The 24211-nt window shown below is 36.5% G+C and overlaps 4 protein-coding genes across 10 annotated transcripts; 2 read left to right on the forward strand and 2 right to left on the reverse strand.

Moving 5' to 3' along the window:
* On the forward strand, positions 7076–10199 carry LOC18778172 (pentatricopeptide repeat-containing protein At4g11690). Its single transcript, XM_007211835.2, has 2 exons — positions 7076–8144; positions 9439–10199. The coding sequence occupies exon 1, from the start codon at positions 7375–7377 to the stop codon at positions 8137–8139; it is 765 nt and encodes a 254-aa protein (XP_007211897.1). The 5' UTR covers positions 7076–7374; the 3' UTR covers positions 8140–8144; positions 9439–10199.
* On the forward strand, positions 10690–15242 carry LOC18778679 (protein PLASTID TRANSCRIPTIONALLY ACTIVE 14). 6 transcript variants are annotated; one of them, XM_020561882.1, is made up of 14 exons: positions 10691–10848; positions 10900–10935; positions 11009–11176; positions 11508–11645; positions 11838–11963; positions 12137–12265; positions 12716–12805; positions 12936–13086; positions 13476–13585; positions 13723–13794; positions 14027–14132; positions 14229–14429; positions 14579–14621; positions 14730–15242. In XM_020561882.1, the coding sequence occupies exons 1-14, from the start codon at positions 10834–10836 to the stop codon at positions 14806–14808; spliced, it is 1464 nt and encodes a 487-aa protein (XP_020417471.1). In that variant the 5' UTR covers positions 10691–10833; the 3' UTR covers positions 14809–15242. The 6 variants fall into 6 exon arrangements, with proteins under 6 accessions (XP_020417468.1, XP_020417471.1, XP_020417472.1 ...); XM_020561883.1 differs by having other exon boundaries at positions 11012–11176; XM_020561879.1 differs by having other exon boundaries at positions 10690–10935.
* On the reverse strand, positions 15712–20669 carry LOC18778789 (vacuolar-sorting receptor 7). 2 transcript variants are annotated; one of them, XM_007212748.2, is made up of 13 exons: positions 19985–20659; positions 18485–19177; positions 18315–18403; positions 18096–18165; positions 17933–18016; positions 17726–17802; positions 17537–17618; positions 17353–17435; positions 17078–17141; positions 16809–16937; positions 16364–16467; positions 16138–16255; positions 15712–16047 (listed from the first exon to the last, which is right to left on the reverse strand). In XM_007212748.2, the coding sequence occupies exons 1-12, from the start codon at positions 20277–20279 to the stop codon at positions 16139–16141; spliced, it is 1887 nt and encodes a 628-aa protein (XP_007212810.1). In that variant the 5' UTR covers positions 20280–20659; the 3' UTR covers positions 15712–16047; position 16138. The 2 variants fall into 2 exon arrangements, with proteins under 2 accessions (XP_007212810.1, XP_020417467.1); XM_020561878.1 differs by lacking the exons at positions 15712–16047; positions 16138–16255; positions 16364–16467 and adding an exon at positions 16474–16594 and having other exon boundaries at positions 19985–20669.
* Positions 22522–24100, reverse strand: LOC18779560. Its single transcript, XM_007212180.2, has 2 exons — positions 23781–24100; positions 22522–22883 (listed from the first exon to the last, which is right to left on the reverse strand). Exons 1-2 carry the CDS (start codon positions 23995–23997, stop codon positions 22741–22743), a joined length of 360 nt encoding a protein of 119 aa, XP_007212242.1. The 5' UTR covers positions 23998–24100; the 3' UTR covers positions 22522–22740.

Here is a 24211-nt window from a genome sequence, read left to right on the forward strand (position 1 = left end):
CCGCAAAACCATTGAAACACATCCCATCACTACGCATACATTGTCAAAGAAAGCTTCCTATGATCTAAAGAAAGCATAGTTCTTCGTACATAGTCCAAAATGTATTGTGAGCATCATAATAGGTCCAGCCAAACACCACACTGACAAGCAAGGGAGACCAAGATTGGCCTCTTAGCCTGAAGAAATTTTTGAAGAATGATCTTCATAGTAGGAACATTCATCGGTTGCCAAGCCCATAAATGTTCCATAGGAGAATTATTAGGGAGACCTTGGAGACCCCTCGAGGCTGGTATCCTTCGCCTTGTCAACAAAATCTTCGATATAAAAACTACGATTACTAGAAAAATCCATGCCACTAAAAATTAGATGCCCAACACCAGTTTTCGCACGATTCTAACTCCTGCTTGGTGCCGCATAGTTGTCACCTCCTTGAGTAGAAGAGGCAATGGCCACCTTTATAGCGTTAAGATGAAGACCCTTCACTAGCAACTAGCTCCTTGGGAACCCAGAAAGGAAGCCAATGTAGCCACCCACGAAGAACAAAAGAGCAAAAAAATGTGGTACCCAATACACCAAGAAGAACCCAAAGAGAATCAGAGAAAGACTGAGAGAGACGGCGCAGAGAATGAGTAAAGAAAACTGGAGAAATCCTAACCCTAACTATCAAGGCTCTCCTCGTGTGAACGAGAGAGCAACCCGTTAAATTTTTTCCGTATGAAGTTATTTATAACACAAAATTTCTGTTGGGGCGAATTTGCACGGAGTACGAATTTCAATTGAATTTCTCCATCAACATTGTTAAAGCAAATGGCTATTTCATGGCCAAATGCTGGAACTCTCACCCCTGCAAAATATATAATGAAAAGAACCAAGTTGAAGCTTCCATTTAAAAGTAGAAGAAAAGTTGCATTTTCACATTGCAACTTGACTAACCTGATGTATGGATACATGTCGGACAACATGATTTTGTGTCCTTGAGTAATCATTAGTAGGATTAACTATTTCAGTTACAATAGTTAATCCTACTAATGATAGGAAATGGTCAGTTGTTAGTTACGTTGTTATTAAGCCATAATTTCATATTTATGTTTGTGATAATGACTTGTTGTAACTGTAGATTATTCTCTACAGACTTTATATATATATATTGTATAATGATCATATGAATAATATAATGGAAAATCAGTTTCTTCATGGTATCAGAGCTAATGGCTAACGCCGACTAGCGATCCTCCAGTTGCCAACATAGAGAGTCGTTGGCGCTCCTCACTCCTCACCCATAAGGGTGTTTGTATGTATAGTGCTTTTTCCTCTCTTCTTCTCAAAGATGAATATGTTTTTTTCTTTCCACCTTAGCTGTAGCCGCACCTTTATTTTACCACTACAACCCTTTCTTCTGTTAGCTCGTTCTTTTTGTGTCTCAGCCGCGCCGTCTTCATTGTGGACTGTCTCCTCCATCGAGCTCTCTTGTGGCAACCCATGGCAGCTCCATTTATCTCCTTTGGCCATGATGGCGAGATTTCTGTCTCCTCTGCTAGCCTTGTCACCGTTCACCGAGTCTTCTCCTTGCCGGCTTTTATCTCTCTCATGTCATGCTATCTTGCCGTTGTTGTTCTCTTACACAGCCACTGCCTGTCCCTCTTTTGGCTTGCTAGCCCTTTGTTATCCATCAATGTTGGGCCACTTCTCTCTGTTGAAACTGAGCAAAAAAAAACCTTTTCCTTTCCCTCAAAGATTACACCTCTCTATCGTTGGTTTCTCCACTTGAAATCTCTCTACTTCTTCGTCTCTCTCACCCAGTTGTCTCTCTTCCCTCCACAAGCCTTATCCTAGTCTGCAATCGTGGGTTCTCTCTCTCATGTATTTCTGATGGTTTCTCTATCGTGGTTTACATACTTTCCCCTTATTTGTTGATGCTGCTTGTCATCGCTCATCGAGCTGTCTCTCTTTCCTCCGTGAACCTCGTCAACGCTCGCCGAGCATTCTCTGCAGTGCTACACAGCTGATGTTCCCTTTGTACAGCCCCTGTTTCTTCCTCTGTGTTGCCGACTTGGTATCGGCCACTCAAGCCCTATCACTGTGTTGCTGCCTTGGTATTGGCCTCTCACGCTCTATCTATGCTCAACCTGTGTCCTCCTCCCCTCTTAAGCCTAATCTCTTTCTTTGATTTTACTGTTGGTCTCTGTCTTCTTCAATGCCCTCTTGCGTTGCCTTTCTTCTCCTCTGTTACTCAAGTATTGTCTTCTTTTCTTTATAATTCTTTTATGTTACTGGGGCATTCTCTTCTCTTCAATTTTGTTTTCTCTCTCCCTATCATGGGTTGTCTCTGGAATCTTGAGTTTCCTTTCCTCTTCATGGATTGTCTCTTGCATCTTGTTTTTTTTCCCTCTCTTGACTACTTTCTCTGTCTCACTTGGTTCCCTCATTTATTCTGCCTCACTTGGTTCCCTCATTTATTTCTTATTATTGTTTTTTGGGTCAATCATCCTTCTATATTTTAATCTATATGGGTCTCTATCCTCTTGTGATAATATTTTATTTATTACTTCTCTGTACCCCCGTAGTTTTCTTCCCCATACCTTATTGTTTCTATGGTGCCTTGAAATTCAAACTTACTCATGCTCTCGTTTTCTTTTCTCTATGTCCCAGGTTGGTTTCACCTCATATCCTCTATTATGTGCTGCATCCTCTCTTAACCCTTTTATTCCCTTCAAATATCTTTTCTCTCTACACGCATCCCTTTCTGCTTTCCATGTGATGAATTTTCTTTTGTTTCCATTCCTCATCTTTATTATTTTTATAAAAAAAAAAAATGCACTTGTCTGAATTATTTTTCTTTCTCATTCCTCTTTACAACATTGTCTATTTCTCTTTATCCTACCTAGAGGGTGATTCCTAAGTAGCATTATGTTTCTCAGGTGCCTAGAGTTGTTTCCTAGGTACATTTGATTTGTATGTCAGTCGTCATTTTATTCCTTCCTTCCATGAGCCCATGCTCTCCTTCACTTGCTGCCTTTCAATGGGCATTATGTTTACTTTGTTTCTCTCATGCCGCTGTTGCAACTCTGGAGATTGGAGTTCTTCTTTTTTGTTTCCCTTACTAGACTACTACAGACAACTGCTACTGCCATCATCACCATACAGTTTCTTCATTCAAATCTTGCTATGCTGTGCGCGCTCGATTTGCGGGGGAGTGTTATGGAGTTACAATAGTATTTCAGTTATAATAGTTAATCCTACTAATGATAGAAAATGGTCAGTTGTCAGTTACGTTGTTATTAGGCCATAACTCCATATTTATGTTTGTGATAATGACTTGTTGTAACTGTAGATTATTCTCTATAGACTTTATATATATTGTATAATGATCATATGAATAATATAATGGAAAATCAGTTTCTTCAGAGTTGTTTGTCAAGATCGTTTCTTTAAAAGTAGGACTTTTGAGATAATCTTGTTGATATGCTTCTTCTGTCAAAATTGGTTAAGTTTTCTTTTTGTATTATAATGTTTCTTTTGTCAAAATTGGTTGCGTTCGTACGTATTAATTTGGAATGTTTTTTTTTTTTTTTTTTGTGTGGTCAAATTTGTTAATTTTAACAATTAATTTCATATTTATACCTAAATCACACGTAATTTAAGAACCAAAATGCTTTTTTTTTTTAAATGAAAACAATGTAACCTTTTTCCATTTTATGAATTATACGTGATTTTAAGAAAACTTTCTAGTTACTTTTTATGAATAAACATACTAATGGTTTTAAAATATATAATGTATCGTATTATTTAATTTTTCATGAACCAAAAATTTCTTATTGTTTTATAAATAAAAAGAATGTGTATATATTTGTTTACTATTTTGATGGACAATAATATACTAATTTTTTAAAATTTACCTAGGATGTTTTTTTAAATAACGTACCTACTACAAAGTAACGTACCTGTTATGAATGGTATGTTGTATATTAGGTGCATTATTATATGTAGGTAAATTAGTGTGGGCGCAAAATATAGGTAAAATAATGTACCTATTTGTAAATAATGTACATATATTTCATTTTGTAAATAATGTACTTATATTTTCTATAAAGAATGTATTAATAGCTATATATATTTTTATTATTTTTATAAGTACATTATTTATTGGATATGTAATTTAGGGATTTTAGTTTTTGGTTTAAATTTTTTTTAGAAATTGCCAATGGGTTAGAAGGGAGTGCCAAGCAAAAGAAAGAGGTGATTGATATGCTATTAATAGGGAATATTAATTATATTTGAGGTAGTTAATGACGTGCTTGAAAATAAATATGAAAGGTAAATGACATATATTGTAATTTATGTGATTTGGTCTATCTCATAACCATCGCCCAGAGCCCCATATTGTGCCCCTTACACCCCATCTAGGGCTGTCAATGGCTCGTGTCGTGTCGAAGTCGTGTCATGTCAAGATTATGTACATGTTAAGAATGCTCAACCCAAACCCGACCTATTTAATAAACATGTCATGCACGAGTTGACCCATTAATTTCTCATGCGGGTTTCGGGTCGTGTCGAGTTGACCCGCTAAGTAGTTGCAACTAAAAGATATTAAAAAAGAAGAAAAATGAAGAATAAACAAATAAACGGGTTAGTGGGTTGGCGGGTTACAATGGTATTTTAGCGCGGTGGTGGGTTACATAGGTATTTTAGTTGGTTAGCGGGTTTACCTGCCATGACCCGTTTTGTTAAATGGGTTATATAAGTATTTTTGCGGGTTGGCGGGTTGACCCAAAACTCACCCGTTTATGAAACGAGTCATGCGAGTTGATCCAAAAATGACCCGAATTTTAATCGTGCTGGTTGAACCCTCTAAATTCTCGTGCGAGTTTCAAGTCGTGTAACGGGTCGTACCCGAAATTGCCACCCCTAACCCCATCCTCCATGCCCCCTCCTCATATCCCTCTATCTCTCTTCCTTAGCGAGAGGCTATTGTAGACTGACGATTTCAAGATCTCGTCAAGTTGGCTAGCCATGGTGGTTTTTACAGCAACAATTTTGATGTAGATGATGACTGAAAATTCTTTATTTAGGAAACTAAAGGCAGAGGGGAGAAAGAGGAAGTGATATGGATAGAGTGGGTATAGGGTGTTGGGTTTAGGTATGGGGTCTATTAAGGTGGATGTGGGTAGGGGATGGGGGTTGGGATTGGAGTGTCAAAAGTCTTAGTTACCCCCACAAATATAACATGTGTTGTTCACGTGACTAAATTTAATAGAAAATATGACAGTAACATGTGCTGCTCAAAATATATGCATATTAAAAAGCCCTATTAGAAAAGGAAAAAAAAAAACATAATTGATGAATGAATTTTGTGTCTTTTCTTGTAAAGAGAGCAGTGGTAGCAGTATATTGTTGTCACAATATGAAACCGAACTAACCCTTATCACTTACCATTTCCATAGATAAATCATAACAATAAGGAGTATTTATCAACCTTTTTTTTTTTCCATTATCATATAGATGTAATGTATTTTGAAATGACTATTTAACCCTTTCGAATTTTTATAAATGATTAGGTATAATTAAAAAAAATCATCTTCTTCTTCGTATGGGAGTGTTCCGATAATGTTGAATAATTGAAAGAAAATAATATTCAAGGATAAACTTAAATACAAATGAAGAACATAGGATACTTAACCCTCTTGCGTTGCACATCTCCCTTTTTGGTTGAAATTGTACATTTAATTCTTCTATTAGTTTTATTTATTATTATTTTAAAATTCAACTAATTAATTCTAGATTGTAAAAATAGAAAGAGATAATAAATTCCCAACTCAACTTTTGGTTTCTTCTTGTCACAAATGCATGGTACACCCCCATCAATCTCAAGCATTGTGGGATGCATTTCCAAAGCCACACCCACACACATGCCATCAGGTAGGCGCTTTAAAGTTGGACAGCTAAATTTTACCGACGATCGATATGCATTACAATCGTGAAATTAAAATTTCTGGGATAATTGGCCTTTAAATGTGGCATGTTCCAACCAATTACCCAAGGTCAATTGTGGGGATTTTGAAATTTTCACTTTTAAGGCTTTTTATCTTAAAATATATAGAAGATAGATTATTATAACTAGGTCCTTGACACATGCTCACGCATGTGCCAATTGGTTTTCTTTTTCTTTTTTATTTTATTTTTAGAATTAATAAAAGATAATAGGGTAGTTATGTTCCATAAAAGTAGGACCTATTATCTTATTTTGTTTTTAATTTTAATTTTTTTAATATTAAAAAATATGAATTTACCATATTATCCTCATTTAATTAATAATTTCAATTCTTAATGTTTGAATTAACAAAGGGCATTTTCTGGTATTTTGAATGTTTCACCATTTTCTGCCTTTTGCTTTATATATACTAGCCTCTCTGCACGCGCTTCCGCGCTTGCGAGAGGTTTTTTAAAAAAAATAAGTAAATTTATTTTAGAATTAAAAAAGATAATGGGTAGTTGTGTTCCATAAAAATAGGATCCATTATCTGCTTTTTCTTTTTCTTTTAATTTTTTTAAATATGAAAAAGTGTGAATTTACCATATTATCCTCATTTAATTAATAATTTGAATTCTTAATGTTTGCATTAACCAAGGGCATTTTCTGGTATTTTGAATGTTTCACCATTCTCTGCCTTTTGCTTTATATATATAGATAAATGAATAGGGTATTTCATCAAATTACCTTCTGAATTTGTACATAATTATTAATTTACTTCTTGACTTTTTAATAGACGGTAGAGGGAACATTAGGAATAAAAGTTAGTACTAGACCTTAATTTTCTAAATAAAAAAGGTCATGGGGTAAATTAATAATTAGGTACAAGTTCAGTGGGTAATTTTATGAAATACCCTAATTAATGAAAAATGAGTTTATTAGCTAGCAAAATTCTTATTAAGAAAAAAATTTAACTGGTGATTTGTCCCCTGAACTTATACCCAAGTTTTGTTTTATACCATATCATTTTTTTGTTAGAAAATTAAGGACTCGAACTAATTTTTTTCACCAATTTACCCCCTGACGTCAAAATTTGCCACTTCCGATTCATTCTACCATCAAGTTGATGTTTTGGTGGAGATGCGAAATGAAAAAAGTAACCTCCAACTTGACGGCGGAATGGATGAGAAGTGGCAGATTTTGACATCCGGAGGCAAATTGGTAAAAAAATTAGTTCGGGTCCTTACTTTTCAAAAAAAAAAAAGAAGAGATAAGGGGTAAATTAAAACCTAAGTACAAGTTAAGGGCAAATCACCGGTTAATCCTAAAAACAAGAGTAACTAACAACAAAGCATAGTTCAACAACTGAGAATCAAACCAATTCGAAGACAATTGCAAGGCTGAGAATGAAATCAGTTCAGAAACCACTGCATATTCTCTCCCTTGCCTCAAAATCCACTATCACACCACGCACATTTTCCACTTCCACTTCTGCTATTGATTCAATTACTGCACCGAAACCAACCAATCAAACTCAGACTCAAAGTCTAACTCAAGAAGAGCACACAAAGATCAACCTCCTCCTCCCACGCCTCTGCCTCTTAAACCACCTCGACACAGCAACCCACCTCACCATCACAGCCCTGCTCACAAACCCACCTCTCAAATCTCTCTCTTTGTCCATTCTCATCCACTCCTTCACTTCCCAACCCGACATGGCCCGACCCATGTCACTTTTAACCCGCCTCAGGCACAACCCACCTTCACATCCCTATCTCACGCCCATCACAACCATGTTCATTGCCTCATATTTCAAGAAAAATAAACCCAAAGAGGCCCTCAAAATGTTCAACTGGTTGGTAAGGCCAGGCTCTCCATGTGTGCTCGATGAGAGAGTTTGTGAGGTTTTGGTTAATGGGTTCTGTAAGAATGGGATGGTTCTTGAGGCTTTGAAGGTTTTGAGGGCCATGCTGAGTACGAATATCGTGCCGGGATGTGATCTGAAGAAGTGGGTTTATAAGGTTTTGTTGAGGGAGGCTAGGATTAAGGAGGCAGTGGAGTTGAATGAGGCTTTGGGTTGTGTTGGGGATAGAGAGAAAGGTGATGAATCAGAATGTGTGAAGAAGGTTTTGGCTTTGTTGGATCACATGATTGGCAATTGGGCAGAATAGAGCAGGTATAGGTTTCTGGACGATTGCTTACAAATGACTTATCTTTGCTTTCAATTAGAGGTCCTTTTATGAATACCTTTTACAAATTACTTATCTTTGTTATAAGATGCGGACAATTTATCTGTGTGGTATTGAAACTTTTTGTATTAGTTCTCAATTGAAGAACAATTTTTTTTTTCTTGACCCTAAGTTTGTAATATTTGCATTGATATGGCCAAAATTTGAACTGAATTTTTTTCATGAATTAAAATAGCCAATAAATAGCATTCTCAGCTGATAGGAATGTTCTTCTGCTTTCGTGTGCTTTCAGAAAATGAGATTTTCTGAAACGAATGTCTTATCAAGCTAGTACTCACCTTAAGTGCTTTCTTGGAGTGTTTCTTTTGTTCAGTCTTCCGTTTGGTAGGATGATGCTATGATAGAACTATATATTCACTTACCAACAGGGAGTCATTTCTGTGTGATTTCAGGTACTATGTCGATGTAAACATAATTCCTTTTCATATGTACCGGAGTAGGTATCTTTAGAACAATGTTGATTGTGATGGTATCTACTGTCTCGACTTAATAACTCAAGATGAAGAATTTTCTTTCTTACATGATATGGTACTCAACTACATGTTTGGTTTTGAATGTAGTGTGGCTTAGAATTAAGTTCTCCTCCTTCAATTGTTCAACATTAGGTATATTGTTCATATTTCCTATATAAAGTTTGATAATCGGCCTTAGCCTTCCAGAAAGGATTATATCTTTTCCATTCGCCTAACTAATTTTAAATACCAAACTGTGAACAGTATTTTACCATGCTGTGTGTGTATGCAATCTATCATGTGATCCATTTGTGCTCCGTAATAGTTTCAAAGACTACTAGCTATTGCCTCTGTCAGGATGAATTCAATTCTGATTACTTTCTCTATCTCTAGTAGACTTGATACCATTTTGCTTGATGTTTTTTTTTTTTTGGGGGTCAAACATCTTGCTTGATTTCAATTTTCAAGTAAAGGCCACTGTTATTACTGTTAAAGAGAGTAGCTTTCTACAGAGAACAGGTGTTTTCTTTAAATTGGTAACATGATTCATGCATTCTTAAACTCTAGGTCTGTATCATCACTGGCCTTCTTCTATGTAGTAAGCATTATATTTAGGTCATACTAAATTAAAAAATATGGCCAATCTCTTTTAGTGGGTATGAAATTGTGAATTGTATTTTAAATTGTTCATTAAGTTGTAAGTCAGCAAGTCTCATGCACTACTTGAGCCTGTTTAATTGTGTTTAATTGATCTTTTCATTGATGCTAGTATTTCTGTAACCGGCTCTTGGAAAGGTGTAAGGTGCCGCACTTTTGTGAAGATTGCTGTTTACTACTGCATGATGTTTGGGGATCTGCTGTTGCTATTACATGTTCCATAGCTAAGGGCTTCAGAGCTGTAAACAAAGTCCTGCATTCTGCACAGGGTCTGGCCGTTATAGTTCTGCATTCTGCATAGGGTCTGGCTGTTATAATCCTGCATTCTGTACAGTGTCTGTCCTTTCGTATGCCATTTTCATCTTCTGTTTTAGAGGCAGTTGAGCAGAAAAGATTGCCTTAGTGCGTTTGTGAAATGGTGATTGTTGCTGAGTACCAGCAGGGTAGAAGCATGGCACTGAGACGTGAAGAAATCACAGATAGCATCATGCCTATGGCACATTGGGTTTTGTTGTGCTCCCATTCTTTGATGGAGGCCTCTTTTGGGTGGACCTGTGGCTGAGTCTTTCCACAATCAATTGTAACCGAAAAAGAAGAAAAGCCTCAGAGAACTTCCGAGGTCCTAGGATGTCAAGGCATGAAAAATGTTGTCTGTTTTTTCCCTTGATCCCTCAAACTTGATATTGTAATGGTGTATTTGTGACATTGCCAAATATGCCAAGTTATATCAACTGATATTGGTATGTAAATTTTGACTGAGACAGCATGTGAATGCAATGTTCAACTCCATCACTTGAGAGGGCACTTGGATTCCATAACCGGAAAAGATGCTACATTTTATGTCAATATTCAAGAGTCCTCAGAGGATTTTTATGGGCTTTGTTCATACTTAACAATGCACATAAGAGGAAATTTTAGTACAAAGTTATTTCTCTTCTCAATTATAAATTTGAATCCCTTCCCTCTTATTTCTCTTCTTAATGTGGGAATGATTTCAAAATTAAATCTCCTCTCACTCTTGATATAAAAAAGACATTACTTCCGTCTTACAGATCACAGTTTGATACATATACAAAAACAACTCATCGAAAATACAAAGAGGAAAATTTTTGCACACCTGTAAATTGTGAATGACATAATGTAAGTAGGGATGGCCACACCAAGAGGACACTGGCATTTCAATTAATCAATAATATTTTCTTTTTCTAATTGGAAAATAAAATAATAATAATAATAATAATAAAAGAGAAGTACATCTTTAAACTTGAAAAGATAGATTTTTGGAATGAAACAAGATGATTACGGTAGGGAAAAGAACCAAAGTTATTAAAATATATATATATATTAAAAAAAGAGCACAAAAACATGTCTTTTCTCGTACTCATTCATTCGAGTTTAAAACACTGAAACAGGGGAGGACACTGTCAAAAGTGGATAACGTTTCCCAGTTCGTCACTTACTTCTAACACTTGTTGCTGCTGCTTTGGTTGCTTTGCTGCCATCAAATATGTTGTTGGAGTTTCAATTCTAATACTGTCTCTTCTCTCCAATGGCCTCTTCTTCTCTTCCTCTGCATCACCCCTCCCATTGCCTCATCTCCAATCGTCAGGTTCCATCTCTTTCTCTCTCTCATTTTCTTTATTTTTTTAATCTGTCTGATTAATTTTGATGCGTGTCTGAAGCAGTTGAAAGGTTCCAACTATGGATGGTCACCACTACCCAGATATACTGTCCCTACTAAAGACGCAGTAAAAGGCATTCGAATTCAACCCATTAAAGCAAAAGCAGCCACCGAAGCTCCTCCGTTCTCTTTGTTTCAGCCTCCTGAAGCTGAAGGGTCTGCCTCTGAGGTAATACCCATTTCTTGTTCTCCTTTATGCTCTGTTTGATTGCTCAGAAAATGTAGGGAAATTGAATTTAGAACACTGAAACAATTTTCAAAATTTAAGGTAACATTTTGTTAACAATTAAGTTGTATCCGCTTTGTTTTGTGGCCTCTTAACTGAAAATTGCATCTTTTAAATGAAAGAAAGTATCTTCGAAGTGTTTGGTGGTAACCACACAATTATGTTCATAAAAAACCAGAAGAGCATATATGTAGTATTAAACCAATAGGGGAGAGAGCCATACTTGGTTTAACTTCACTGCAACATTCACACCTTTATTTTGTAATGCCTACAGTTGGAGCCAGCGGACCCTGATTTCTACAAGATAGGGTATGTTAGAAGTATGAGAGCTTATGGAATTGAATTTAAAGAAGGACCAGATGGGTTTGGAGTTTATGCTTCCAAGGATGTTGAACCACTTCGCCGGGCTAGAGTGAGTTGTTTCTATCCGATTATAATAATCTGTTGCACTTACTATAGAGTGTGTGTGAGTACAGCTCCATGCATAATGCCACATTAAGTGTCAGTGTCTCTGATGGTTTTGACAGCCCTTGGTTTATGATGAAGTGTTGAGTTCCAATGACTAGTTTTTGGTATTAATGTTGCTTTGTTCTCAATTTCACAGGTAATAATGGAAATTCCACTAGAACTGATGTTAACTGTAAGCCAAAAGCTCCCATGGATGTTTTTTCCAGATATAGTACCAGTGGGTCATCCAATATTTGATATCATTAACTCAACTGATCCAGAGGTAAATGTGTTTTACTTAATTTCAGCTATCAAGGATTGATAGCTGATTTGTATAATCATTCATTTACTGGGAAAATTTTTTTGTCAATTATTCTAGTATTTCTTCATGGAAATAGCATTTTGTTCAAATTATGAATTGACATTCAATTTCTATTGCCTTCCTTTTTGTGGCAGACAGATTGGGATCTGAGGTTAGCATGCCTTCTTTTGTACGCATTTGATCGGGAAGATAACTTTTGGCAGTTGTATGGTGATTTTTTACCCAGTGCAGATGAGTGCCCCAGCTTGCTTCTAGCTAGTGAGGTAGATGAATTTACAAAACATAAATCTTTATTTATAGTATTTTTTTTTTAATAAAAAAAAAACTTGCGTAGTTTAGTACTATTTATTTCTTTTGGCTTCATTCATGAGTTCATGAGTGATAAAAATAAACATAGGCATGCATCTTTCTTCTTTGATTTATACCTATAAGATCTAGAGCTTTAACATGTATTGCAATTTTTAGATTTGAGGCTCTTCTTGAGCAAAGCATCAGGTAAAATTTTAGAAGGCCAATTTAAAGCTTAAACTTGAAATTGTCATTTGTTATTAAGATTTGCATCCAAGGCCTTCAGTGTGCCTGATGTCGCAGACACATCTGTAGCTGTCATGTAGCCTTCGATAATGCATCCACATTGTTTGGGCCTCTTGAAGTTTTGTAAATAAGTACTCTTAATCATGCTTTTCTTAGCTTTTGCTCCATATATGCTATAGGAGGAGCTTTCAGAACTGCAGAATCCCAATCTTGCTTCAACTATGAGAGAACAGCAACGTCGAGCCTTGAAATTTTGGGAAAAAAATTGGGTATTTAGCAGCCTCTGTATCTTGTATCTCAGAAAGCATTCTTGTTATCATTATTATTGTGCAGAATAAAATGCTTACCCTAACTTTTAACTGATTGTGCATATGTTGTATGTGTGCTAACCTGAATCAGCACTCTGGTGTACCACTAAAAATTAAACGCCTTGCTCGTGATCCTGAGAGATTCATTTGGGCATTGAGTATGGCACAATCACGATGCATTGGCATGCAAATGAGAATTGGTGCACTTGTTCAAGATGCAAACATGCTAATTCCATATGCAGGTAAGCTTGTATCCACCTATACTCTTTGATTAAAAAAAATTTATCGTGAATATATTATAAAATTAGATGAGTAATCGCAATTTAGAGGGGGGAATCAAGAACTTATCTTTGTCCTAATGAGTTATATATAATGTTCTTAATCCAGTTTTGTTTTTCTCTTAGACATCTTTGTCCATTTGAAATTGGTAAGATGTCGATGAAGACACAACATTGTGTATGAAATTTATTTTCTTTTTGCATTAGTTGTATTATGTACGTATACTATTTCTGTTTTCACTTATTGGGATTTCGAAGCAAATGATTTCCTTAAACTACCTGCGTTCACTTACTATTTATATTCCCCATTTTGTTATTAGATGGCTGTCTAATCAATTTGCTAAATTCTGCAGATATGCTAAACCATTCCTTTGAGCCAAATTGTTTTTTCCATTGGCGTTTTAAGGATCGCATGCTGGAAGTGATGATAAATGCTGGAAAACGGATTAAGAAAGGTGACGAGGTAATGCCTATTCTGTTTTCTCAATTGATGTTGATAATTTCCTTTCATAAGTAAATGCTTGCAAGGAGTCTTATGCTAAGGCTTTTAGTTTACATATATGAAGATGATCTGCTACTAATTTGGAGGAATATTTACAGATGACTGTCAATTACATGAGTGGACAACAGAATGACCTGTTGATGCAAAGATATGGTTTCTCTTCACCTGTGGTAATGTGCTCTTGGCCATATTCTACTAAAAAGAAATACTATATACCTTTTTTTTTCTTTTATCCTATTCTTTTACTGATTTGAATTGTCAATCTAGTCAAGTTAAAGAGTAACATGGTAAAAGAAAGAGATTATTTTTCTTCTTTCTACTTCGGTTGAGCATGTTCCATAATTGTGGTGATATTTGTACTTCTCTAAAATTGAGTGCTCTTATTCTGGCTTGGAATTGCAGAATCCTTGGGATGTGATTCAGTTCTCCGGAAATGCACGTATTCATTTGGATTCCTTCTTGTCAGTATTCAATATATCTGGACTTCCTGAAGAGTACTATCATAACAGTATGAGATCTCTCTGTGCCTTGTTCTATATTTGTTGTCATATAAATTTTAAACCAAGCAGCATCATAGTTTGAAAGGTCTGTATAAAACTTATAGCAGGTCGCCTATCTAATGATGGAGATACTTTTGTTGATGGAGCAATCATAGCAGCGGCAAGAACATTGTCCACTTGGTCAGATGGGGATGTGCCTCCAATCCCAAGCATGGAAAGAAGATCTGTAAAGGAGTTACAGGAAGAATGCCGACAGATGCTGGCAGTGTATCCTACTAACTCTAAGCAAGACCAAAAAATTCTAGGTGAGGTTGCCATGCAGATCGTCAAATATTTGGGGAAACATCGTGGCCATTATATTTTTCTTGTTTTGGTTTCTGTGGTAACTTATGGGTAAAACCAACTCTATCTTGGCATTGGAAATTCATGTTTCTTCCCATCTTACTCTCTACAGATTCGATGTCAGATGCTAGTAGGACACTTGAAGCTGCAATCAAGTATGTAATCATCCCATTATTCATCCCAGAGCTTTTTGGTCTGTAGGGCAAACTAGGGCAAACTAAAACCATTCTGAATGATTTAATTGCTGATCCGGACTTATGCAGGTATAGGTTGCACAGGAAGTTGTTCGTAGAGAAGGTCATGCAAGCGCTGGATATATACCAAGAGCGGATGTTATTCTGATAAAACTTGCAAGTTTACGAAAGCTAGGAAATTTTTGTGGCATGCCAATTGGCCAAAACTCTGCTGGTGACAGGAATTTTCATGTCTAAAATATATGAATGTGGGCAGAGATTTTTCTAGTTTTTCTTATCTTTTCAAATGGTAGCTGATCATGTTAACGAACCTGCTGGTGGTTGGTAGGACGAATGTGACATGAAATAGAAAACAGAAAAAGGGCTGCAAATTGAGTGAAACATATGATATCATTTGTTTGACACTAGTGCAAATTGAATACTTTTTTTTTTTTTTTTACTTCTTTGTTAATGGGGAGATAGTCTTGAATTTCACACCTATTCCTTTCTTTTAAACTATCGAACGAGTTGTGTAGTGCAACAAATGTGATCATGTACCTTTCTACGACTTCTATGATGACTAACAGAAGAATTGTGCCTTCTAAAGTGTTAAAATGCACCCTTGCATCGCCTAGAGATTTTACATGAGATTTCTTGCGTACTATTGAACTTATGAATGTCCAGTTAATGGTTGAAACTTATGTGAACTTTTGCCTGTGATTAGGAGTTTAAATTTATGATTTATCAGTAAAACTTTCATGTTACATGCTTCATACTCATTCAATAATGTCTATCCCATCGGAGAAATATGAAAGGTTTTCTCCTTGACCAGCTTGTTAAAAAGTTTTAATTAAATAAATATGTATTTGTGACACAATTTCTCATTCACGGAAAAATATTTGTCAAACTAGCCAACTTATATGTTTAGGTGCTTCCAATATCCCACCTATACAAGCATAAAAGTGAAATTCATTGGATGTCTAATAATCCTATCACAGTAGGCATGCAACATGGGCGTTAAACAAGGATTTTGAAACATCTTCCTAATTGTGGACACAAGGCAAGCAGAATCTTGTTTCACAATCCTTTTGTTTTTGTCTTATTTGATTTTCCTCTGCTTTTATGTGTGTTGTTATCATTACATCGATCCTTGATTTTCTTCAAACCAAAATTTACATCTGAGCACTTTCATCTACACACAGAAAAGTGTTATGTGAAGAAAATCTCATGTATACAGATATCTCCCAAATTCATCCTAAACTGGTTTCGTGTAATCGAAGTGGTCCTTCCCCTGCTTTGCCTAAGAGCTAGCTAATAAATGGAGATGAGTATCCACAGGAAGCTTTTGCATGAAAACTGTCCGGCTTAAGGATGCCTTTTCACGGAATTGATTCTTTAGCTTTTGTTTCTGCATATAGCAGCAACATTTTTTAGAGACAATTGTTGACAACATGCTAACTGGAAGGAAGACTGCTCACAAAGTCAAAGATTTAGTTACCTTATGCTGAGCCATGTCGTAGAGGTTCTGCCTCGGCGGTATGGACTTGATTGGCTTGCTGACTGTCCAAAGGCATGTATTGGGACATGATAGCCATGATCTCCGAGTCCATGTAAGACTGCAAGTGCAAGTAAAAAATTTTAACAAGGGCACAGTTCCTAGTTTAGTATACAAATTAACTAAAGATGAAAAAAAGAGCTGGTCAAAGGAGCATCTTTAGACATACTCGAAGCCTGTATTTGTAGAAGATATAACCAGCTAGGCCAACTCCCACCACAGCCGCAAGGACCAAGAAAGTTAAAAACCAGGCAAATCTCGACCCGTGCCTCTCTGCATTTAAATGGATGAACAAACATGAAGACATATATCTTGCAGGATGGCCAACATCCCCATCGGTTTGAAATTAAGTATCAACGTCGCCCGGTGACAATCAACACAAGGCCCGCCATATAATGAGCTAATTGGAGCATTAAAGAGAAAGACTGTCATATTAACATTTAAATAAAAATTCGACAGCGTTTAGGAAAGAAATTTACAATCATGTTCACATTTAAATATAGTTTTACTGATCCTCTAAATAAACAGTGATGGCTATCTCATCATGTGAATATCATAATTAGTCATTGACATAACAATGAATTAGTGATTATGACTCAAATGTGCTGTCTTACCAATACAAGTATCTTGATCCTTCATATACAACTGTCCTCCCTTACATTTGCAGTAGTACCCACCCCAAGTGTTCTTACAGCTGCAACCATCACACTGACAAGCAGTACGCTCCTTGCATTCGTTTATATCTGATGCACGGTGAGAAAACAAAAATGAAGATGATGTTTTATGGATATTAGGTTTCAAAAAGCCTTGAAAAATTGAATATTTATTCCACAAGAAGAAAATTATTCTTCAATAGATTAGTCACGTTGGAACTCAAAATCACCTTCACATTTATGACCATCCCCTTGAAAGCCTTGTGGACATTTGCAGCCAGATAACTCAGAATTCTGTTTGTATAACAAAGGGAAAAATAAAAGAATTTAGAGAAAAAAAAAATAAAGAAGGAAAAACATGAAGTTTGGAGGTCTAATCTCATGAAACTGCAACAGAACTCTCTATAATAAATACGTTTAAAAACAAAACAAAAAATGAGAAATCTGTCCCAGAAGCACAGAGAACCACTAATTAAGTGAAAGATTATGATAAACATCACTGAACTGAGCAAGCCGAGAATATTAATCCATTTCTAGAGTCTGACCAGCACCCTCCATTGTTTATTGCACACCTTGCAGGTCCAAAAGCTGTCAAGAAAGGAGTAAATATTTTAGGAATAACTCTCTTCCACAAATTAATCAAAAGGAAGATTTGCTTCTTCTATTTTTGTTATTAAGAGAAGGTTTACCATGACAAGATGTATAACCATTGCCTCGATACTGAACACCGCTCACTACAGGGCACTCACAAACTCTTCCCCTAAATGTGTCCTGACAAAAGGAACCAATTAACATGCACTTAGAATCTGTAATTCATATAGGAACATTGTCATAGGTGGCATAAACTATAAAAGTCAAATGTAAAATTTTATGCATACCTTGCAAGCAGTTAAATTAGATTTGTTGTCCTGCCAACACCCACCATTCCTCTCAAGACACTCATTTGTCTCAAGATCTGTTGAAGTAACACAAAGGATTGAGAGGAGGAAAGGGAAGGAGAGGAAAGGAAAAGGAAATCAGTACATTATCCAAACATCAAGAAACAGACATCAGTATAGACTGGAAAATGAAACAAGCACACCAACCTCCGCTCAAACAAATTGGAGGATCAGCTGTCTCCTTAAATCCAGCACATATAGCCTTTAGCACAGCAGTTCTCTCCAATTTTCCTTCAGATCAATAAAAACAAAAACTTTAGCATTCTGTTGAAGTATAATCAATAGAGGTACCAGGGAAGCTGTAACAAACCTCGATACTGAACATTATTAATAACCAATGTTGGCAAGATGGTAACATCACCACGAGATCCTCGCCCAACCTAAATATAACAAAGAGAAAAAGGAAAGCAATAATAAGATAATCTGTTGAATATTGTGGTTACATGTACATTGATCCAAGAACAGTGGTGGGTCTCAACAAAAAGAGGTAAAGAACATAGGGAAATGGAGAAAAAGAAGCAAGTATGACCTGGATTTCTTGTTCTGCTTTCAGCACTGCATTCTCAACATCATCTTCTGGATTGCCCATACATTTTTTAATCTTGTCAACAGGTAAATCTGCAGCAATCAGATTAAATATATTAAAAACACAAAACAAGCATTATTCCATACACAGCAATAACAAAACATGCCATTTACCAAGTGATTTCATGACATCCTCAGCGCATTCTTTGCTGTACTTCTTTTCTTTCATGGAACATCTGATATGGAAGTCTGTCACATAATCCCACCAAACCCATGACCGGTTGCTCTCATTCGCAACTCTATGTACACAAAGCTGCCTCAAGTTCTCATATACTACATCCTTCCCTTGATACCCTTCCCCTAAATCTTTCTCTGGATCTGGTGCACAGTATCTCCCATGGTTTATGCACTGCGACTTGCATTGAGTTGTAAGGGTGAAAGCCTGAGGGCAATACCAAGTTATATAATGTGGAGTGAAGAGAGTGTAACCCCCTCTCTCAAGAATCTGAGCATGGCCCTTGAAATTTTTCACAAAAGTCATTTGTTCATCGCATCGAGCCCCGCACTCATCATTGCTGTTTGTCCAGAACTCGTATTCAACTCTTTGATCGGGGTGGGGGACTGACTCTCTCCAGTCAAGTTTCACCACAACATCGTTGCTGTTCTTTAAAGCTTCCTTCAAGCTATCACCAAAGGATTTCTCTATCAAAGCAGATGGAATTCTTATCTTCTCTATGTAACCATCTGCATCAGTGCTCTCCTCTGGAGAATCCATTGTTATTAGAGGCTCTTCAATATTGTCAGCCACTAAAACAGCTGTAGCTCCAGCCTCTTGAGCATTCCAGACCTTCAAAGCAAAGTAGCAACCTACAAGGGCAATAGAATAAAGTTGTCTGAGTAGAATCCAAGAAGCATGGTTCTGTAACATACGACTCACAACAAGGTTCAATTGCTTATGATTAGACAATGTAAAAGGCTATTGGAATTATTGTTCTGATTCATTTCATCCAATTCAGGATTTAAATAGCAACCATAGCGTAAAGAAATGAAAGTTCATGCGGCTTTGACCCCAGAAATAAAAACAAAATGAGCATCTGAATTGGACAGTTAGAAAGAGTTCAGTATCTATTTCACATCAATTGAACAGTTAATGAAAAGCTAAAACCAAAAGGCAATAGAATAGAAGACTGAAAAGAGACTTTTGATGAGTCGATGTTACTAAAATAGAACTAAGGGTCGGAGAACAGGGGAAAAGCAGAGCTACTACATGAAAGCATGCTTAAATTCACAACCTCCAATAACGAATCGAAAAAAAGAAACCATTTTTGAAAACATCTCATGCTAGCTGGAGCAGTCACTAAATTGAACAAATTCAATTCAAACAAGGAAACTTAAAGCTCACCCTTCTCCAATCTGTAGGAATTCAAAACACACGACAAAAAAGGAAATTAAACTATAAAATAAAATTAAAATTAAAAAACCGTTGCAAAAAAAAACAAATACCCATTTCTAGACAGACTTTATTGCATGATCATCAATCAAATTCTTAAGAAGCATAGCAATGGGGGAAAATGATCTCGATTCTCAAGTCAAACTTACTGAGACATCAGGAGAGAGAGCATAAGGACTCTGAAATTTACGAATTGCAGAGAGAAATAGAATGAATTGATTTACCTCCACGATCAAGAACAGCAATGGTGGGGCGAGAATTCCGAGACTTGAAAGGTTTATCACCCTCAAAAGCTTCACACCCATGAGACCCTTTCTCAGGATAAACAACAGCACCCACCAAAGAGCCTCCATAGTCTGGCAGACCAAAGTTGCCTATAGCACCATCATGCTTAGAACTAAGACTCATTGGATACAGAACACTAATACTACCCGTCTCCACCACAAACCGTGCATGAACATGGCTCTGGAGAATTGCTAATACCACAAGCAAAGCTGTAAGCTTTGGGAGAAAAGCCATGCAAGCAGAGGCGCTGATCACCTGCTATGGCGAGGCTCCTCTGTGTTTTTGGCTTCTGTGTGTTTTGGGGTCTGAGAAGAGGTGGAGGCAAATGAGGACGTGTCTGAATGGATTTTGCAACGGTCTACGGGTGGAGAGTGGTGAAATAAGAAAGGTTGGTCGAGAGAGAGAGAGAGAGAGAGAGAGAGAGAAAGAGAGGTTTGTTTGTCGTATAAGAGGGGTTTGGCTTTCTCTTTCGAGCTGTAACGTAAAGGAAACGGGACAGGTGAGAGAGAAGAAGGGTGGTAGACGGAGTCATAGGAACCACTTCTACTAGGAATCTCTTGGCAGAGGAGAGAGAGAGAGGGAGAGAGAGAGAGAGAGAGAAGAAGAAGAAGAAGTCATACAAGTTTTTAATGAATTTTAAGTCTTAAATTCATCGATTGGACAAACATGTGTGTTTTTAATGCTTAAGTTGTTATTTATGTATTTCTTCATTTTGAAGGAAACAGAGTTTTGCTTCTTAAAATTTATTTGATGACAGAATTAATTAGTGTAGGTAGAATTCATAGGGACTATGACGTTTCTGCTATGGACCAATTTTAACTGCCAAAATCACTGTTATTTTTATACAAGCACTTAATTATAAAGTTTAATTGTGTGTAGCTATATTCTAAGAAATACAAGCACTTTAATTAAAAGTGATTATAGCTTTTTAACAATAAAGTTTGTCCTTTTCAATCTGAATCTTTCTGATTGGACTTTCTCCTACATGCTTTGGTGACTTGAAGATTCAACAATGAAAGTACACCAAGCTAAGCAATATCTAATAGACTTCCCATTAATTATTAAACTACTTTTATTTGTGAGATAACCAATGTTAGACTTTTTAGCATATTGATATAAAAAAGCAGAATGATGCAAGCAGATTCATTTTTAAAATGTTTAGGTATAGCTGCATTCATGCTTTGCATGATGTTTTGATCTGATTCCAAATTTACTTTAAGTTTTTATGATCAGCCTATCTAGGTCATGTTTCATGCCTTAAGCGATTGATTAAGGATTGACAGATGGAGATTAAGTCCTTAAAAGATAAAGTTTTGATATGTCAATTTTTAAAATAAATTGTTGTCATAATACACATATTTACTCTTGCTTCTTTCTATCATGGTTTTCTTTCTTTTTCACAAATTTGAAAGTGATTTCTCATCACATAAACTAATCGAAACCCGATTTCCAATACTCACTTTTCTACATCTTTATATTAAAGAAACAAGGGTTTCTCCGAATTCAAGCAAAAATGATATCTAATTATGATTAATTAGGTTGATTTCCAATACTCACTTTTCTACATCATTTTAATCCAACGTTTGATACTGGATAATTCAGATGAGATGTCCACCCCTACGCCTACGCGATACACCCAATTAGACATAATAGCATGTTAGAAATGAGATTTTACATATGGCGCAATAAAATTGCTTTACATATATTCTACAGAATAGGTCAATTGTATTAGGATAAGAAAGGAAAAAATCAAAGCAAAAAGAGTAAGGGGAGGACTTGACCATAAAATTTCTATATCTCAAGTCGTCTCTAGATAGTCAAAGATAAAATTGCTGACCTTGCAAGGCAAGTGTTTTGGAGTGTTTAATGGGGCAAGCAATTATAATATGCCTCGCCACTGCAGGAATTTAATCTGCTCACCGACTGCATCTCATTGGACAGAAGAATCATGGGTCAACTTCATTTGTGAGCTCATTGATCCTTTTGTTTTTCCTTCTAATCACAACTGGTAGGTTACATATGAATCCACGCCACATGTTTCAGTTAATTGGCTAATACAAGCGTGACAAATTATAATCCAATTCCAAGTGGTGAACTAATTTGCGCGTCGCTTACATTGATATAACCGTCATTACATTTAAAAGGCATATTTGGAGGGCTACCCCTATGTGGATTATTATTATATTTTTTCCAAATCAAATCGACTAATTCCATTTCCCTTGGAGGGATGCGACTAAAATAGTGAAAACATATGCCCCACATTGGATCAATATAAAATTAACAAACACGGCCAAGAAATGGCTACAAACCAACTTAACAGAAGACATATCTCAACACAAAGAAAACGCAGAGTCTCCCCCTGATTGTTGCAGAACGCATATCACTCACTTCAATTCATAGCAATCTGTAGTTGATTGCGACCGTATAGCCGAAAAACCAAGAACGAAAACTAACAGGGAAAAAGAGCATACTCGTCTGCAAAATAGCATCAAAACAAAATGGAACTTGCAGTTTCAACAGAAAACCATCCATAAATCCTGCTCAAATTCAAAGTTAACACATGACATGGGCTCTCGATTACAATTTTCGGAGGATAACTCTCAAGTATCTATAAAATAAAACCAGAATACAAGACAGCCTTAAAGATAGTCATATCCCATTGTGGGTACAATTGGGCATTCATCTGCTCATAGAGTTAAATATGACGCTTCTTAACCTTGCCCCCCTTGCCTTGACGCCTTCTTTTACCCACCTTAAATACCCTCTTGGATTTCTTGCCTATCCCACCACCAGGCTTCAAAAAGTTCATTCTTTGATTGCCACCGACCATATCCACATCTATTAAAGGAAAAAAGACATCATCCAGATCAGTAAACTTGAACATGGCCAACAGATAAATTAATTGATGCTGATTGGCAAGAAAATGCTACAGGTCATTAAGAAAACTCAAATTTCGTAAATCACATTCTTGCCTCTATTATATAATCATCCAAAAGGCAGGCATCATGTAATTGCAATTATGAATATGAATGCCAGAATACAACCTAAACATGAATGAAAAGCACCAAATGTATATTCAACATAATATATTATTTATTATCCAACAAACCTATGGTGCCACTGATTCCCGCCAGCCAAATGACTACTCTTATATCTTGCTTAACAATAGGGAAGACATTTTATGAAAACATCAGGTACAGAAACTAAAAATCTATGTCGTTTGGAGATAAATTACTGAAACAAGGCCTCCAGCCCATCTAATTCTATTTGTTTGTTCGCTTGTTTGTTTGTGTACTTGGCCATTTTACATAATCAACTCTAAATTCAGACTACCTGTATAAACCAAGCATACGGATCATGCTTTAAGCTGAAATCAAATCCATACTAAAACCTTCTAGATAGTGTTTACGCCGGTAAACAACGAGAATCCCGGGTACACAACTCACTTCTTGACTAGTATCTTTCTGAAATACACACCTACTCTAGTTATTTTTACGACCAAAAGATCATTTTTCACAATAACTCCAATAATATACTTTGTAAAGAGAATAATCCATCACAAAACATGTATAACCGTTTTCAATCATCAAAAGGCATGACAAAAACCAAGTGGGTGTATACAAATTCAAACAAAACTAGCAACAAATAGGGACTAAATACATAATTTCCAACAAATTAAGTAAAACACAGCACATGGGAACGTGAATGTAGCACAAAAGGGAAATTGGAGCATACCCATGTTGCTTGTTGGGGCCGTAGTGCTGTCAGTTGTAGTGACCTCCATAGCAGACGCGGATTTAGGAGGGGGCCGTACAGGCAGCTTAGGGGCAGCGAGGGCTGCTTCCTGGGCAGCGAGCTTAGCTTCGTCTTTCTTGTCGTAGTAGGGCTCCACCATTTCTCTCCGAATGGCTCTCAGCCTCTTCTCTCTCTTACATCTCATCGACTTCGCCATTGTCACCGCCTCTTACCTCTTGATTTTGGGTTTAGGGTTTTGCGAAGCAAAAGAGACCCAAATAACGATATAGTTTAGGTATTTATAGCTTCGGAATTTGGAGAGTCATACAGCCGGTCCAGCTCGGCCGGTTCGGCTCTGTTCGGTTACTTGGATTATTATGATTTAGGGCGTATTGGAATTTTCAAATTTAGCCCCAAATGTATTGACAAAG

The sequence above is a fragment of the Prunus persica genome, chromosome G4, assembly GCF_000346465.2.
Source record: "Prunus persica cultivar Lovell chromosome G4, Prunus_persica_NCBIv2, whole genome shotgun sequence".
In the NCBI taxonomy this organism is placed as follows: Eukaryota; Viridiplantae; Streptophyta; class Magnoliopsida; order Rosales; family Rosaceae; genus Prunus; species Prunus persica.